The sequence below is a fragment of the Rhea americana genome, unplaced genomic scaffold (genome assembly GCF_003343005.1).
Source record: "Rhea americana isolate MKP2758 unplaced genomic scaffold, rheAme1 scaffold_22, whole genome shotgun sequence".
NCBI lineage: Eukaryota > Metazoa > Chordata > Aves > Rheiformes > Rheidae > Rhea > Rhea americana.
Genome location: NW_028186329.1, coordinates 4,749,593 through 4,766,846, shown reverse-complemented (window position 1 = coordinate 4,766,846; position 17,254 = coordinate 4,749,593). Strand labels below are relative to the sequence as shown.

Here is a 17,254-nt window from a genome sequence, read left to right as displayed (position 1 = left end):
TCAGAACCTAGCGACTGAATGAATATGAATAAAACTGAACTTTGACTCTAGGAAAGTCACAGGTAACGCCGAATACATCTGACAGAGGCTATACTCCTTTGGTTGCCAACACAGGCCAGGTTTTCTCTTTATAATTTAAAAGCAACAGGAAGAAAAAAAAACTTGAGAAGTTTGGAGTGCAAATATTCTTTGGTTTACTCATTAAAACAAAAAGACACAGCAAACAGCAAAACCATTGGCAATTAAATAAACTGCAAATTCTTTATATGCTTCTGAACAAAAAGTCTTTGGATGCTTGAAATGTATTAACATCATGCTTTTAAGCATATTACAGTGTCAAGAAAGTCACATATTTTTCCTTGAGGGCAAGGCAGAGAGAAGATGGAGAGAAAGAAGGGTGAGCGGTACGAGGAGAGAAGGTGGGGGGGGAAGTGATTCAAGATGACACTTTTCTGTTAGTTAAATAGCATGTAACCCAATGCCAAAATTAATTTCTGTTTCTAGATTCATTATACACAAAGCAAACTGTCTTGGAATTTATTTTTAGATGCTTAAGCTTTCTGAATTCACATCATCATACACATTAGCCAAATGTATAAAACACACTGACCCACACCTTTTCAAAACAATAAAGACATACTAGAAAAATATTATACTAAATTGCATAGATAAGTCATTATGTTTTACCTTTCAATTTTATTTGCAGAGTTTAAAATTATGTACCGCAGATGTTTTCTAGGAAATACTTTTTCCCAGTCTGGCTGTTTACTGTAGGTTAGCATTCCTGAAATGATCGGAGGCAAAAGGCATCTGCGTGAATCTGTAAGGATCACTTGGTAGGCAGACAAACAGTTTTCATCACTGGYCCGCAGATGAACAAGCCAGTTCAGACTTTATGGGACAGCATTACTGATCTGAGTATTCAAAAACTGAATGGTTCATAAAGGCAGCACTAGGAAACTGTAATCTGTGCAGAGAGCATAAAAGACTATAAATGAATCATATATATTTTACAAGTACGTCAAAGAAATTATAGAGTGTACCATCACCATGATAGTCTGTTACCAACAATATAGACTGATAGTTTAGAAACATTTCTATAAATGGAAGAGACAAGATTTGGATTGTCTGGCAACACATTATTTTGTTTCCTGCAGCTATCTTGAGAGAGTCTTGCTATGCTTGGACAGTTCTGTTTTATTTTCTTTATCCAGCTGTTTCCATAGGCAAGGCATGCACAGTAAGGCAGTTTCATGTGCGGTCTTTCTTCCAGGTGGACCGTGAATAGCAATAGACAGTTGATGATAAGGAATCAATTTAATAAAGATCTTTTTGAAATACTCAAAAAAAAAAAAGCAGAAAAGAAAACAAACAAGAAAAACTCCACTTTTGCTGGCTCCCTTATTCCTTCATAAATCAGCAGTGTTCCATCTACAAATAATACATGAACTTTAATCCAAGTACTTATATGTTCCCCTCATCTAGCATTTTGTTGACACCATCACAAAGTTTCTGCAAATGGAGTTTATAAGGTCCAAAGGGATTGTACAAGGCAGCCAAAAATTCACAATCAGAGAAGTGATCAAACACATTGTTGACCCGTCCATGTGATTTTGCAGTTAGGTGACGCTGAATGATTTGATGAAGTAGCTCTCTGCAGTCATTTAACAGTTTGGACAAAAAATTCCTGTCAAAGGTATAATCCACCTGATGGAAACTGACCACGGTCTTAGCCAGCTGATGAACCTTCTTTTTGAATTTTTCCATCAACGCTATTTCATCCTGATTAAATTGGTTGTTTCTGTAGAGAATTGCCAATTTGAGCACTATTTTAATGAGGTTTTTAATGATCTTCTCTGCTTCCTTCTTGTTTTGTGTGTATTCCTTTGTCACTTGRTAGAGCTCATCTAAAACATCACTGCTTGTGTCATCTATCAAAGTAGTTGCTATTGATTTGGACACCATTTTTCCAAGGATCTTCTTCTGGACCTGAATGGCCAAACTTTTGGAATTGAAGACATCTGTGGCCACTAGGGGGGGAAAAAATGCATGCAGTCAATACTTCATCACAGACATAYGACAGAGTAAGACAAGGAATATTTCCATGTCTATCCGTTCATCTGACTCCTAGTAATTTCCACAAAAACAATGTAAACTTACTGTATATAGCTTCAGAAAAAAAACTGTCTTTTCTAAGGCTAAAAAATTGTTGTCTTTAGGTTTATATTCTTTTGGACTGTTTTAAGCTTGTGAGAACAAAAAATAAAATAATAATAAATAAAAAACAGAAGATGCTCAAAAAACAGATTAAAATAAATACATATGGATTGATGGGATTTCTATCTGAGACAATAAAACTGCCCTAACTGATCAGACAACATCTAAGTTTGATCTGATTTTCATATTCATAATGAAATCTGAAACCAGCTAACTTGGCAAAATCCTTTAAATATTTTCCATGGGAATAGCTAACAGCTGAAAACTAAAGGAACTGAGCAACCATGACTATCCTAGTGTCATGGCAATTGCCAGTGTTACTCGACTGGAAATAGTAATTCAGTACATAAACCATTGTCTTTTCGTTCTAAACAATACCGTTTAGGATCAGTGAATTCAGATCCCACATGTATGTATATATACACATATACAGCGAGAGTGAGCCAATCCTTTGTCAGCATATAATACTGAGATTCTCTGGATGCAGTCTGAAGACACTCTAGTTTCCAGAGCAGTAGTAGTATATATAAACCCTTCTATATCCTATACTTAAAGGAGAGGTAGCCAAAAATAAATAGTCTGGGGGATGCCATTACAGTTGTTAGCATGACTTCATTAAGCAATCATTTTCAAATCAAGAAAGTAAATTGTAGAGCAAGTTTCCACCTCCAAAACTATACTAGTTTGCATCAATATACCCAATAACTGGTTCCAGTTGTTGTAAGGTACACAAATACTAAAAAACCCTCAAGCATTCTTTCAGAAACTTGTTTTGTAAAATTTTACCACCTATGTTCTATTATCAGTGACAATTACTTACAGGTATGTAAGTAATGTATGTATGAAGTATGTAGGAAGCATGTTCTCATAACCTTTTCCAATAGGTCACCTGCGAACTAAAAATGTCCATACTGAATGGTCTGGGAGATGGCTACCTTTAAGCTGCAGCTTTCTCAGGGTCTCAAACAGGCTGAAGAGAACCCTTCATCTGTTTATATTTATTTCACAAATGGAAGGTTTTCTTTGCAACCACAGGAGCTGGAAACATTTTTTTTCTCTTTTAATGAAAACAACCTGAGCAGATGTCATACAGTTAAATCCCTGAATTTGGAGAAAGTTTCTTATTAGCTGTTTGTATTTGGGCAACTGGGTGTCTTAAAACCCAGGGTGTCTCCAGGTTGCCAGCAAATAGAAACTTGTCCTGAAGGATGAGTGAGATACAAACCTACACTTTGCCCTGAGCAGTACCTTGGAGAAATTGTTTAATATGCTTCTTTTCTGTAATCTGGTAATTTTTCTAAAAGGATTCTCTCTTAAGTCCTTTAGTCCATACGTGTATTTTTTCAGCATTAATTGTTTGAGCACATTTTTAAAAATAGCCTATCTTTTAAAATTTTTTGTTACATGTGGACATTCAAAAACCAAAGAACACACTGTCAACTATTTTAGGGATAGCACTCAAGATCACAAGACAGACACGTTTCTAAACCACACTGATCTGGGAAGAAGTTAAAAATGCTAAGCAGGCAGTCTGAACCAAAGATATTTGAGTCAACATTTTAGTTTTCAAATACAAAACTCTTATTATTCATATAAATTATTTGATATTATTCAAACTATTCAAAATATTATTCAAATATTGTTCAAATAAATTATTCAAATTATTCAAATAAACCAAAATCAGAATATTCCAAACAGTAGTCAAACACTAGAACTCAATAGTTTGTTTTACAAAGATCTACACATTAATATTAGCTGTATGAGTTATGTCTGTTTAATATTAAAAAAACCCTAGAACCCCAAAACTTAAAAGCTTCCAATTATTTTCTGCTCCCTTCCCTCCACTGCCTACCCCCASCAGGAATATCAATTGTTCTTTTATTTCTTAAAGCCTTCCAATTTACTAATCTCTCATGGTATCTCCTTTCTGACATTTCACAAAAATTTACAGGTATCTGTAGTCTCATAAGAGCAGTCACTGTGTTTTGAAGTATCTTCCATGAAGTTGTGAACAAAACACAATACTGTGTGTGTGTATATATGCACACACRCGCATATATAAAATATATTTATATATATATAAAAATATACGTTCACATACACACACATATACTGTAAAATTTTCTATTATGCATAGGTACTCTTATTATAAAATGCTTTATAATTGAACTGGAATCCGTACAACCTGCCTCCCACAAGTCACACAAAAACCCCAAATTCATGCTAACAATTTCCACATAGCAATACACAAAGTACCAATTTTAAGGAATCCCAAATTTGACATATTCCCAGCACAAAAATATGACAGTTTTTCAATGCTAAAATAAGTTGCATTACATGATTTAAGATTCAACGAAGCGGAGCTCTGCAGAGAATTATCATTGCAAAGCAAAACAGGAGTTGCACACTTASAAAAGGTATCAGACTCTTGATGGCATTTCTAAAATTGTTTGACACTATGCAGCATGGCCTGTTTTCTCTCTACTTAGCAATACAACATGCTTCAGCTTCATTTACTTTGTATTATTACATGTGTTCTAATGCAATTGTTAAATCCATGAACTTCATACCTGTCAGTCAATCCAAAAAACCACATTTACAAATTGTTCATATTTTATTACAAGCAGATTTTTTCCCCATTGCTGATAACAAAGAAGAACTACAAAGTTATTTTACAGCCAATTGCTTCCATAAAACTGAATTAAAGCACYAAGCTTCTAGAACCCCAACAAAAGTGTTTCCTTAAAAAAAGCGAAATTATTACTTACTTGCTTGTCAAAAGGAACTGCAATTACTAATGCTGGCAGCAGAAACACGTTTCACGTACAGATGCAAAATATCCTAGGTGAAGCCTGCTGCTTGCTTGTTCAGCTAAATCTAGCACATACTTTATCGTTCACTTTGAAACATTGCTGGAACCTATCACAAAGCTAAGGTGTTTTTTCTCCTCTCTCCATAACAGCAGCTTTTCTCAACTACCTTTCTCGTCTGTCTGAAGTGCTTCATTTTACTTTGGCACCTCAAAATGCAAAAATATATTGCAGTGGTTTCACTTCCTTGAAAAAAGTGCTTAAAGGAAATTGCATTGCTGAGCAAGCAATGTAACACCAATAGCCGTTACTGCTAACTGACAACTGAAACAATTAGCAGAAAAGGAGGGAGAAGAAAGGTTCTGTAACTTGATAGGGCAGGGCACTTGTTAGGAAGAGGTTAAAATATTAACCAGTGCTTGCAAATATCAAGAATAGGAGACTCGCCTGTATTTGAAATGTCTGATTAGCAGATCATAAAATAACAGAGAGGGGCTGTTATCAGCTGTATGCTTCACTAATATCCGGTTCTGAAGGTGAGAATAATCATGCATCCAGTTTAAAAGCTCTGACTAAAATTTCAAATGCAAGCGCCTAAAAATAAGCATGTAAATCTACATTCAGACAAGTAATTAAAAGTCTGATTGTCATAGGTGCTGCTCACATGTAGTCACCACTTAGGAGGGGTTACAGTAGATGATCAATATATACAAATCTTTGAGTACATGCATTTCACCGACAGTTTCCATCCTGAAATAACACCGTTTCCAGTGACCAGCAGAAGCCTCAGAATTTGGGCAGATAATCCAACTAATTTTAAACATCTCATGGATAGTTTTTCTCATGATTCCTTTTCATAACCCCTATTTGTTTTCTATGCAGTTTAACATTTCACTTTTAGAAATTACATTGCTGTATACCCCTTTGAAATCAATGGGATGTCATTTCCTGTCCAATTAATGTACATAAATATTTCTGGTTCACKGCCATGATTATGTTCAGTGGAGCCATCCCTCTGCAGAGGAAAGCAGTCTCAGGCGAAATGCTCTCAGGGAGGAATCGCCCCTCCATCGCTCAGAAATTGATGGGACCCTAGGGATATCAGGGGTCTCTGACAAGGCTTCTCATTTATTTACAGTTTAGTTACTAGAGGCTTATTAATTATGATGTTTGGTTTTTTTTGCAAACAGCAAATGTTTAATATTAGTTTTGTATTATCTGCAATAAAATAAATCAATATGGGACATACACCTTTCTCGATACATTTTCCCCAGAATATTTACCTTAGAAATGTTCTCCTCAAATCTTTAACTGCGTAGAATGTGTACACTTTCAGTGAAAAGTAGGAGTTCTGGATTAATAAGCTCTCAGAAGGAGACTGGTAAAAAAAACACAAGGCGGCTTTTGCTTATGGCTGTGATGCTCATTTTTCCTGACATGAAAGCCAGTACACTTCCCTACCTACTGTGGCAAATGACTATTGCCAAATATCCTATTTCTCAACTACATTTAAACTAAATTGGATGTATTTGAAAAAAAAATTGAATCAGATGATCTCAGTAYCCCAAACCAAGGCAGAATGATTTTTTTTTCCTCCTCCTCCACAAGGTAACAATCACTGGTACACTCAATAGTACAGTCAAGTTTGTRTATTCAATCTAATGTATATTGATAAAATTGTCATTGAGTATCTTTAGGCTTGTAGTAAAGACATACCTGAAGAAAAGCATCCAGCAAAAACTTCCAGTACACCATGTTAAATTCTATGGACAACTCAAGAGTTAATTTTTTTGATGCAGGTTCCATTTCTGGTGTATATGCTCATGATGCTTTAATAAAACAGCCTTGGCTGAAGAGGAAATTTGATTGTGAAGCCATTAAAGATAACATTGTAATGTGAGACGGAGCTCATTTTAATGACTGACATAGCATGTACTACTCGTCACACCAGGTACTAATTGTCACTAATATCTAGCGAGTAAGCTTGCTCACTGTGGAGTGCAAGATCCAAAAATGAAAGGGATTTCTGGGTAAGGATACAAAGAATACATACAGAGGAACAGGAGAAAAAAATCCAGCACCAACTGAGCACTTTATGCACGATTTAAAAGACTGTATCACAGAGTTTTGAGAAATGTGGCAACTGATTTCCTGTCTGGCTTCCTGTGTGGACAAGTGTGTTTGCCTCTGTATAAACTGTGGGTTAAAGCTAAAGCTACAAGTCTGCGCACATGCTAAGAACTTCATGCTCAGTCACACTCGTTGAGTGAGAAGAGTGAGCATCGTTCCCTCAGAGGGAAGCAACTTGAAACCAAGTGGGATTGACAACACGAATTTCCAAGTATTTGTGACCATGAGTCATGCCCTTCCAAAACTGTGAGAGTGCCTGAAAAATCGAAAGATTAGAAAATTACTGAATTTTGGTATCTTCTGGCACTCTCTTTTTTCTGGGACTTTTCAGGGCTATATTTGTTTTCAGGAAGGATAAAGGCTAGAAATAATAATAAAAAAACCCCCACAGATATAAAAATACATGACTTCATGTACAAATACATGACTTCAGTAAGGTAAAGCTCAAACTGTGATAAACTGCAAGAGCTAGTGTCAGAACAACTCCTGAAGTATATAAAAAGCAGAAACGGAGTCATAAACATTTGGTACTAGCAGAGCAGTTATAATTTTCACAGTGTATTAAATACATAAAGAAAAGATTTAAAAAGTGAGTGGTAGAACACGGACTACACATTCTTCAGATACAAATAAAGCAAGCTGATTTTTCTAACTGCCACCATGATTTGTAGCTTCTTCTTAATCACCATCTGATAGAATGAGTCATCTTTTCAAAGAGGATTTTTTTTTTATTTTATCCCTGAAGACGCCATGCTTTGATTCTAATCTGTACTGAAGTGCTTAAGAGCTTTCCTAGGTAAAAGGCATGTTAAATTCAACTTTTAAAAAGCACAAATAAAGTCCTTGGAATGTAAAAATTGCTCCAAAAATGCAGCAGTTCCCAAACAGTCACTTCAGAAAATTAGCTACTCTTTGCAATTGCAAGTGCTTTTTCATGTGCTGGCTTTTCAGAAGCTGATAAAGTTTRCAAGAGACATGCTAGAGCAGACAGCTCTGACAGCTTTCACTCTTGAACTTCAGACAGCGAGACTCTGACTGCTAAGCTGGCTGATGGCAAGAGTGAGCAGAGACCAAGGCAGCCACAGAGTTTATCAAGTCAAAGACTGGAAAGGCCAGATGGCTTAGGCAAGGAGTATCAAAGAAGGRAAACCCAGAGGGCAGACAGCTATGTGCAGAAGGAGAAAAGGAATACAAGACAGTTAAGGGAAATAAGGAATGCAGAAGAAAGAAATRCTACTTTTCAAAAGGATAAAAACATATCAGAAGAAACCAGATTCATCAATGAATGTTTTCCACRGTAATATTTCAGGTAACACTCTTAATAGCTCATGGGACATACAGTGATTTTTACTGTTTAGCTATGATCTTCCATCACAGAATAAAGTCAGAAGGACTCCTSACTTTTCCATCCACCACAGCGGCCTAAGAGTTCCCTGCCTTATTTCCTGTCTTAAAAGCAATAGCTGTGTTTGAACTTCAGTTAGACAAACATCTGATCACAATGCAAAAAAAATGTCAGGAGGCAAACCCAAGCTTTCCTTCCAGCTTCCCTCCTTCCCAATACTGGCTGAAAAGGCAGGAGACTGGTAGCACCACCCTTCTCTCCYAGACATGAATCTATTTTGAATTACAGTGGGCCTAGACTCTGAACTGTAATTCATAACTTGCCACCCTACCCTCTGGTTCAACACTCTTAGAAAAGCAAAAGCCCTGTAGAGTACTCACTTCTTCCACATACATCTGTCTTTATTTGATTCAAGTACATACGCTCCTCATTTGAGGAGCAAATATTTAATTTGGCACCCTATTTTTGAAAAGGGAGATTTATATATGAATATCAATTTTGACTAGAAAAATTGATTTGAAGTTTTCAATGAATACAAAGTATATGTTCATAAAGGTAAATAACTTTTSCCTACATTTCTCTTAATAGGCACAGTAGATGATACTAAATTCTCGCTGACCATGATCTTTACTAACTATATAACCAACCAATGTAAGAATGTTAATAAGTCAAGCCMTGTGCTTGATTGTGCTTGCTTCATATCAGAAGATCTTCAAAAAAACAAAAAACAAAACAAAAACAAAAAAACAGTCTGAAGTCAAGCCTAACACATGGCAAGTACTGCACGAGCAGGCTGACCAGATTTGGAAGTCAGCTCTGGGGCTGTAAGTCACTCAGCAGCAACGGATAATCTGGTTAGTCAAGCAATTTTTGGAATATACAGTACACTTGATCTGCGTATTCATACTGAAAGGGAACACACATTCAGCAGCAGAGAACAAGGAAAAAAACACTATCAAGCAACATTGGAAACACCTTTCTTATTAAATAAAATCCTGGACAAGTCATTGTCATGTTTACATTTCACACACTGTATTTGTTACGTATGTTCCTGATTTTACTATTTCATTAGCGTAYGAAAATGTCCCAAAATTTGACCAACAGAAAAAAAGGCACTTCCCAGTTGCAAAAAAAAACCCCAAACCAACCATGAAAAAAGAAAATAAAACTTTTTGAKCAAGAGGTAAAAGGAATTGCCAAAAACAGTACCTGCAGGTTAAGGTTAGTTAGTGTGGCAATGAAGGATGCTATTTCCAACAGGAATGTGCACATAGAGTTTCGCAGTCCCACTTGAATGTTTTGTGCCAACAAGTTATTCTGGTTTTACATGCCTGTGCTTCCCACAGCCACCCTCTGCATCACATGATACATACTGTAGCTGGTTTAGAAACTTTAAAAGCCTTCTTAAAAGCACTCTTCCTCAACCCTATATATGTTTTTTTAATTAACAGTGCAGCTTTAATAAGAAAAAAATTAAGATTTTAACCTCTTTCCATATATTTCTGATGACTGCTCTTACAGAGGCATATATTAAAATATATTGGATATTTAACAGAGAAAATGACAGTCACGCAGAGTAGAGTCATAAACTAAATTTGGTATTTCACTCGTTTGCCTCCATTTGCTACCCTTGCTGGAATGCAGTAACAGCTGCTGTGATATTAAATATAAAGCCCACATATTTCAGCTGTTGGCCATTTCAGGGCTACATCAGGTTCCTCTGTATCTACCAGGTGTCCATGCATACTCAACAGTAATGCTGTACAAATCTTTTCATTTTCAAGGTTATTCCTTCAAAACAAGCAAATGCAACCCAAATACTGTAGACTTTTGTCCAGACTTAAGAACACACAAACTGTGCAGCAAGCCAGCAGCACCAAGCTCCCTAACAAATAGCACGGTGATAAAAATAACTAGCCATTAAAATTGAGTGTTTTATCTAAAGTAAAAAGAAAAAAGACAAAGATATCTGATTGTTTTATGACCAATCCTGCAAAAAGAATGTCTTCACACAAAAACAAAAGCTTAGCTGTGGGCACAGGACACAGAATATACAACAGAAAAGCTTCTGGCTTGGATGCAAGAGGAAAAGCATGGAGACAGGGAGCCCTAGGGAATGCATGGCAAAACTTTATGTAGCAAAAACACAAGAACTGATATCTGCCCATACAGTAGAGACAAGATGACAATACAGCATGACAGGAAAAGAGAAATCAATTACAAGAACAAGGTAGAGACTTGGCAGTCAAAATGTAGACGGGACATATTTTGTATAGAACGTAAAGCAAGCCACAGCAGAAGAGAGTTGRTAGAAAGGTTTGTGAGTGATCTTACACTGACTTTGAAAATAGTTCATAATGTTTGGTTGTATTTCTAGTCTCGGTTCTCTGCTCTTTGCAATGTCAATCGGTATGCTAYACACTGCGACCTGGACACACGGTAGGTGCCCTTTGGTATCTCTCTCAGTGTAAGGTTGAAAGAAAACTGAAACGCTCTTTTATGCTATATATTTATATGCATTACTGTTGTCCCTTCCACTAGTTGCCCTGAGATACAAGATGGAATTTCCCCCCAACACCGTCATGCGTAATTGAGTTTCTGTTTTTCTCTTTTTAAAGAATTTGCTCTGAGGCACCAAGGAGTGCCACAGCTATAGACAGGATATAGGAAAAAAGCAGGAGTGATGCCAAAGGCACTAAATTCTCTTATGTTTAGACAGTTTRTTCTTTTTTCAGTATCAAACTATCACATGCATAAGAATAAACTGATAGTTTTCTTTACCAGATACCTTGTTACTCCAAATGCCTAGGACAGTGGTGATAGTCTTCATCTCTTTTGCTGCCATTACAGTTTTATCTTTTAGTTTTTCAGTACAGGTCTTGCTGTTTTCATATCATGAAGAATAAGTTTTCTGGCATGAAATACATGGTTGTACATATATATACACACACACATATATGAATATACATATATACACGTAAGTCTGTATACATATACTTTGTTTACTCTACTGCACAAACTGTCTATTGTACATTTACTTATGATTATGGGGAATTAGGTGATGGCCCTGCTGGTCTCTTCCATTCCCACTACTGAAAAAATACTTCTTTTTCCTTTTCCACAAGGAACAAAATAGATAAACCCACCAGTTTTAATTTTTTCTCCCAATGCTTAGGAGCCACACCCTGTTCACTATCTTATTCTCCACACTAGAACTACCAGGACTTTAGTCCAGAATTCCTGCCATAAAAATCAGTGGTTGAAAGTATCTTCTCTCCTAGATCCTCCTTGCTCCCTTACTGTCAGTTCACAACAGGCCTCCAAGATYTACCTCTTGGAAACTTTGCTTCAACTCTTATTTGTTTTCCTTTAGTCGTCCTTATTCCTGGCTTCTCCAATTCATAACCTATGATCAAAACAAGTGATACATTATGCAAAGTATATCTATACAAAAGATTACTAAAACAGAACAATCCTCTTAAAACCTTTGATTTAAGCAGTTTTCAATAGCCTCTGAATTCAGAAGTATAAATTGCTAAGTCTGTCAAAACAAAGACCCATCTCCCAAAGTATCATAGGGTTTTCTTTGCTTTCATTAATGTAAAATATAAAGCATAAGGGGAAAATTAGGCCTCCAATACTGTTAGAAAATTGTTCCTCTGTAAAGTTTATCCTTCTGGTTAAACATCCCATGTGTAACACTGACATTTTCTTTTATATCAGGAGGCATTATTAGGATGCAGAACCTTGACTGATAATGTAGCAAGGCACTAACGATCCTAGTTATTTTTAAATTTTGTAAATATATTCACTGACTAAAACTAGATGATCTCTAGAGGTCCCTTCCATCCTCAACCCTTCTGTGATTCTGTAAAACCTGGATCTCTCTGTAGTTCCACCCTTTGGCCAAGGCWTAAGAGGCTAAATACATTGTTTTTTCCAGCTATTGATAATTACAGAATTTAAATGTCCAGCTTCTTGGAACTGGCATCAAGTAATACTTTTAAGTAGGCCAAGAACAGTACAGATCARCTATGAGGGGCTATCCACATGACCTTCTTTTGGCAGGGAACACTGTAGTAGCTTGTGATTTTCAGGATTATTATCCAAGAAGAAAGAAAGAGGGAATGCAAATTTGAATCCTGAAGGACAGGCCTTCCTGTGGTGAAAATTAACACCAACCACCTAAATTTCAAAATTAGTTAATGACATTTTTGAAGTGCAGAGAAAATAAAAATGTCAAGTTTCTCCTACCCTCACTGCAAGATACTCCTATCCTCTTTTCCCATAAGGTATTGCATGAATTAATAACAAGCCATAATAAACTGATCAGGAGCTAAAACCATAAGTCACATCTTTCAATTGATTATAATACCAACTGATTGTTACAATGTAAAACTCAGTTTAAATATACATCCAGGACAATTATAAAATATCTTGCATGAAGGATTTTTAAATCTCTAATTCTCAGCTTTAGGACAAGGCTGGGAGCTTGGTGAAGACGTCTTGCTGTGGATGTAGACAGCAGAGCCAATTTCTTTATTCTTATCTCTTCAGGAAAGTGTCAACTATTTCTCTCCACAGCTGCTCATAATCAGAGAGAGACTTTTAAAAATGATTCACAGTTTCAAGTTATTTGTAGTTTCTGAGATAAAGTCTAAGCCACTATTTCTCAGTGAATATTTTTAATATAAATGTTTCTGAAAGAGCATCAAAATTAATTCATCTTCTCTTTTGTTAGTGGGAAAAAACAGCCCTTGGAATAACTAGTTCAAATATTCAGTGTCATTTACTCACTTTTGCTAATATTCAACTAAAGTTTTCTTTTTCGATAACCGAACTATCTTCCTAGAAGAGTTTGCTAAAGAGGACATAGTAAGAGCCAAAACAGATCTCATGGAAGTTTAAAATTTAAAAACAATAAAATTTCTGCATTTTCTGCTTCTGCCCACAGTTTTCTAAACACCTGGATGGAGCTCAACAAGTGGAGGCTTGTCTGTGCATTCACTGATCCAGTGCTTTATTAATTCCTGTAACAAAGTGAAATGCAACCATTTAGGGATCAAGACCTGACAGGATCATTCTTAAAAGTCCACGGAACTCACAGGTCAATTTCTAGATACCTCRGAGAATCCTACAAGTACCTATCTATACCTATAGCTACTTAAAGTACAACTCAGAATACGCCGCTCAGTTTCAAACAACAAACYTTCCAAGGACAAATGCTCTCAGATAAATGAAATGCAAACTCTCACTCCACTGCAATGTATTGTCATACCATAAACTGCCAGCACAACCACAACGCCACACASACACCAACATCTGTATCTTGCAATGTCAAACTGAAACGTAGATTTCCCCTGCTGCTACACAAAGAACACTGCCTGATCTTTCATTATTAATCTGTACAGTTACAACTATTGAGGCTGAATTCAGGCGGTAAGGAAAAATATCTCCAAATTAGTTCATACAGTGCGCACCTGTTCCTTTGCCCTGTTTTTGCAGAAACAGATCTGTGCTGGACATTTCGATCCCACGCTCCCCAAAGCCAGTCAGCCATGAGTTGCAGGGGTGGAGGTTCTCTACTTTTCATTGCTAGGCTGTCAAACACCAAAAATCAACAACAAAAYCAAATTGTGGCAGGGAATCAAATGAGAAAAAAAAACAAACTAAACTCCAAAACCTAACCAAGGCATGGCATCTGATGAAGAAAAATGATATTTATGAGAAAAGATGCCAAAATGCAGAATGAATGCAGAATAAAACTCTAAAAGGACAGATTTCTTAATTTCTCCCCGCTTGAAACAAGATTGTGTCCAACTGACGGCAAGTTTAATGCCTATGCTTTTGCTGACACTGGTGATAAGGAATGCTAACCAAGCTGCTGGTAGTCACATCTGTACCACTAATCACACAACATACCCTGCTCAGTAGTCATTACAGAGATGTGTCCACAAAAGAAAAAATGCACACCTACCACTAAAAAAATAAAATAATCCAGGAAATCAACTGACCCAGGCAGAGAAAAATTGAAAATCTATATGCCTCCCACAGTAGAACTTGTTACTATCAGTATGTACAAAACTATCTTTCAAGTTGGTGCTATTTTCTAAATACTTCATTCTATTTTTATTCATTTCTATTTTTATGATGCGGAAACAGTCAGCTCAAGTACTGAAATTTCTTACATAGTCGTATACAGCAACTGTTACTACTGACTAGCAGATCACTGGATCTAAAGTATCTACCAAGTGAGCAAACAGGAAAAATTAATCCTTAAACAAAAAGCTAGACTTTAAAACCATTATGAAATAGATCTGTTTACTTTTATCCTCCTGCTTCTTCTATTGAGTATGATGAAAGAGAGAAGAAAAACAACAGTTGCTTAATAAAGTGGCATAAAAATTAATGGTTTCTTCTATACCTCTTTATGAAATGTTCTCCTATTAGCACAGCTCGTAATAAAATTGTAATAGAAATCAAGTCTACTTGAAATACAGTTTTTGCTTGCTTGTTTTATTTATTACCCAACTGTGTTTACTGAGACTCCAAACATTTGGGAACTGAACAACCACAAAAAAGCAATTTGGTCCTTAAAAAAGAAAAAAAAATTTATGAAATCATCACATTTAACCTAAGATTTGACCAAATGATAAATACTCAGTAATAAAAGCAATCATGTGTGCATCTGAATAACATATACAAATGATGATTAATATCCTAGTCTCACATTTCCCTTATGCCATCCCTGGCTCATGTACTACAAAATACTCATCATTCTTAGAAGCCATTCATTTAGCCAGTTCCTATGTTTGGAAATAACATTGTTGAAGAACATGGCCTTTCTGAATGCATATGCAAGACCCTCTGCCCATCTAKATACAAAAAACTTCTTTGATTCTCCAGGGATTGCCTACTGACTGACCTTTGCTCCCTGATCTTTAACGTCTGTCTAATTTATAGCTACCAACAGTTTACAAATTCCCCAAAGAAAACAATCCTATGGTCTGAAAAGTGTTAGAATATAGTAAATGCTATCATAAACAGATAAATGAAGGGGAGAAGGGAAAAGTATGTCTCCAAAACAAGCCATTCTATAAAACAAAAAAATCAGATATAATTTGAAAAGAAAGCACCACCTGCCTGTATGTGGGGCACTGCGTCTAGTTTAAGGCTCCCCAGTACCTCTCCAAAAAAGGCACTGCAAGCTGGTGCAAGTCCAGCAGAGATCTGCCGAAATGGTTGGCGAGCTAGAATATATGACCTAAAGGACAGGTTGAGAGCAAGGTTTGTTTGGCTGGAAAGACGACTACCAGGGGACCTAAATGAGATCTACAACTACTTACTGAGTAACACAGTAACACACACTGAGTAACACACTGAGTGGTTACCATGAAGACAGAGCCACTCTTCCTGGAGATGTGCAGCAAAAGAATAAGGGGAAATGGGCACAAGTTGCCGCAATGGAAATTCCAGTTAGATGTGAGGAAAATATTCTTCATAGGAAAGGTAGTCAAATACTGGAACATGTTGCTAGAGAAGTTGTGGGATCAACAGTTGTGGAGATATGAAGAGCATGGCTGGACAAAGCCTAAGCATTGTCTTCTAACTTCAAGTTTGGATCTATCTTTGAATTTGGCTCTGCTTTGAGTGGCAGATTCGGCCAGAGGACCTCCAAAGGCTCCTCACAGCTTAAGTCATCTATCATTCTCTTTTCCAGGTAGCTCAAGGGGCTGTATCTTATTCACAGTAAAACATGCTAGTCTTGCGGTTGACTATGGATTACTAGCTTTGATTGCGTCAGTATAATTATTAATGGAATTTTCTTAGAGCAATCCAGCACTCAATCTAACAATTGTTGCTAAATGATTAACCTGAGTTTTAGTGATCCTGTAACACAGTCTACCTGCTACAGCAAATGTTTACTTCGTAGCCTCTACTCAAATTACCATCTAGCTTCCTCATCTGCTCCAGCTGCACAAGGAAAAGTGATAAAATTGTAGTGTACAAAAACTAGCAAAGCCTTCTGTAGAAGTCAGCTACTCAGTATTAATTTCCAAACACAGAATACAGCAAAATCCCACCAATTCAGCATATCAGATTCTAAGACTGTAAAACAGGCAATATGACCTCTGTGTCATCTAAACCATTTACAGAAAAGTTATCTTAAAGGTTAGCCTGACTTGGTAAGGAAAGGTCATCTTAAAGGCTACCTTGATTTGATAAGGAAGACAAATAAAACCAACCATTCATTCAGTTCTTGAGTTTTATAGTTCAACAGCCTTAAATCAGTGCACTTACTGAGAACTGCAGTGCCTACATCAAGGTGTAATTCAACTAGCTACATAAAGAACCACGTGGAGTTGCATCCTCGCCCTCAAATCCATTTGTTAGTTTCTTGTACCTTGCTTCATTAAATATACATTCCTCCAAACATCATTAAAAAATAAAACTTTACTTTGACTTGCCTGAATCTCCTGATTTTATTTTTCCTAAATTTACAATTGTTACTTCTTCATTCCTCTTGTTTCTCCATCCATTATTTTGCACCTCTGGCAATGTTTTTGCTGTGCATATGTGGTATAGCATTATAATGTCCAGTTAGTAATGATTCTTTCTTGGCCCTCTTTCATAAACTTACTTTCAAATTTTTTCTTATTTTCAAAATTAAAATTATATATATTTTGCCTTTGGCTTGTCCTGTTACTCTAGAACTCTAACAACCTATAGAAATGAACTACCTAATCATTAG

General features: G+C 36.3%; 1 protein-coding gene across 4 annotated transcripts in view; it reads right to left on the bottom strand.

The window, feature by feature from the left end:
• Window positions 1-458: 458 nt before the first annotated feature.
• TNFAIP8 (TNF alpha induced protein 8) overlaps window positions 459-17,254 on the bottom strand; it is a 64,525-nt gene continuing 47,729 nt past the window's right edge. For 3 of the 4 annotated variants that reach the window (XM_085305397.1, XM_085305396.1, XM_085305395.1), the window contains one exon: window positions 459-2,030. In XM_085305397.1, coding sequence (XP_085161523.1) covers window positions 1,465-2,030 — 566 coding nt within the window. In that variant the 3' untranslated portion in view covers window positions 459-1,464. Of the gene's footprint in view, window positions 2,031-4,985; window positions 5,080-17,254 lie in introns of those variants that run through there. The other variant, XM_085305398.1, reaches the window with a different exon arrangement.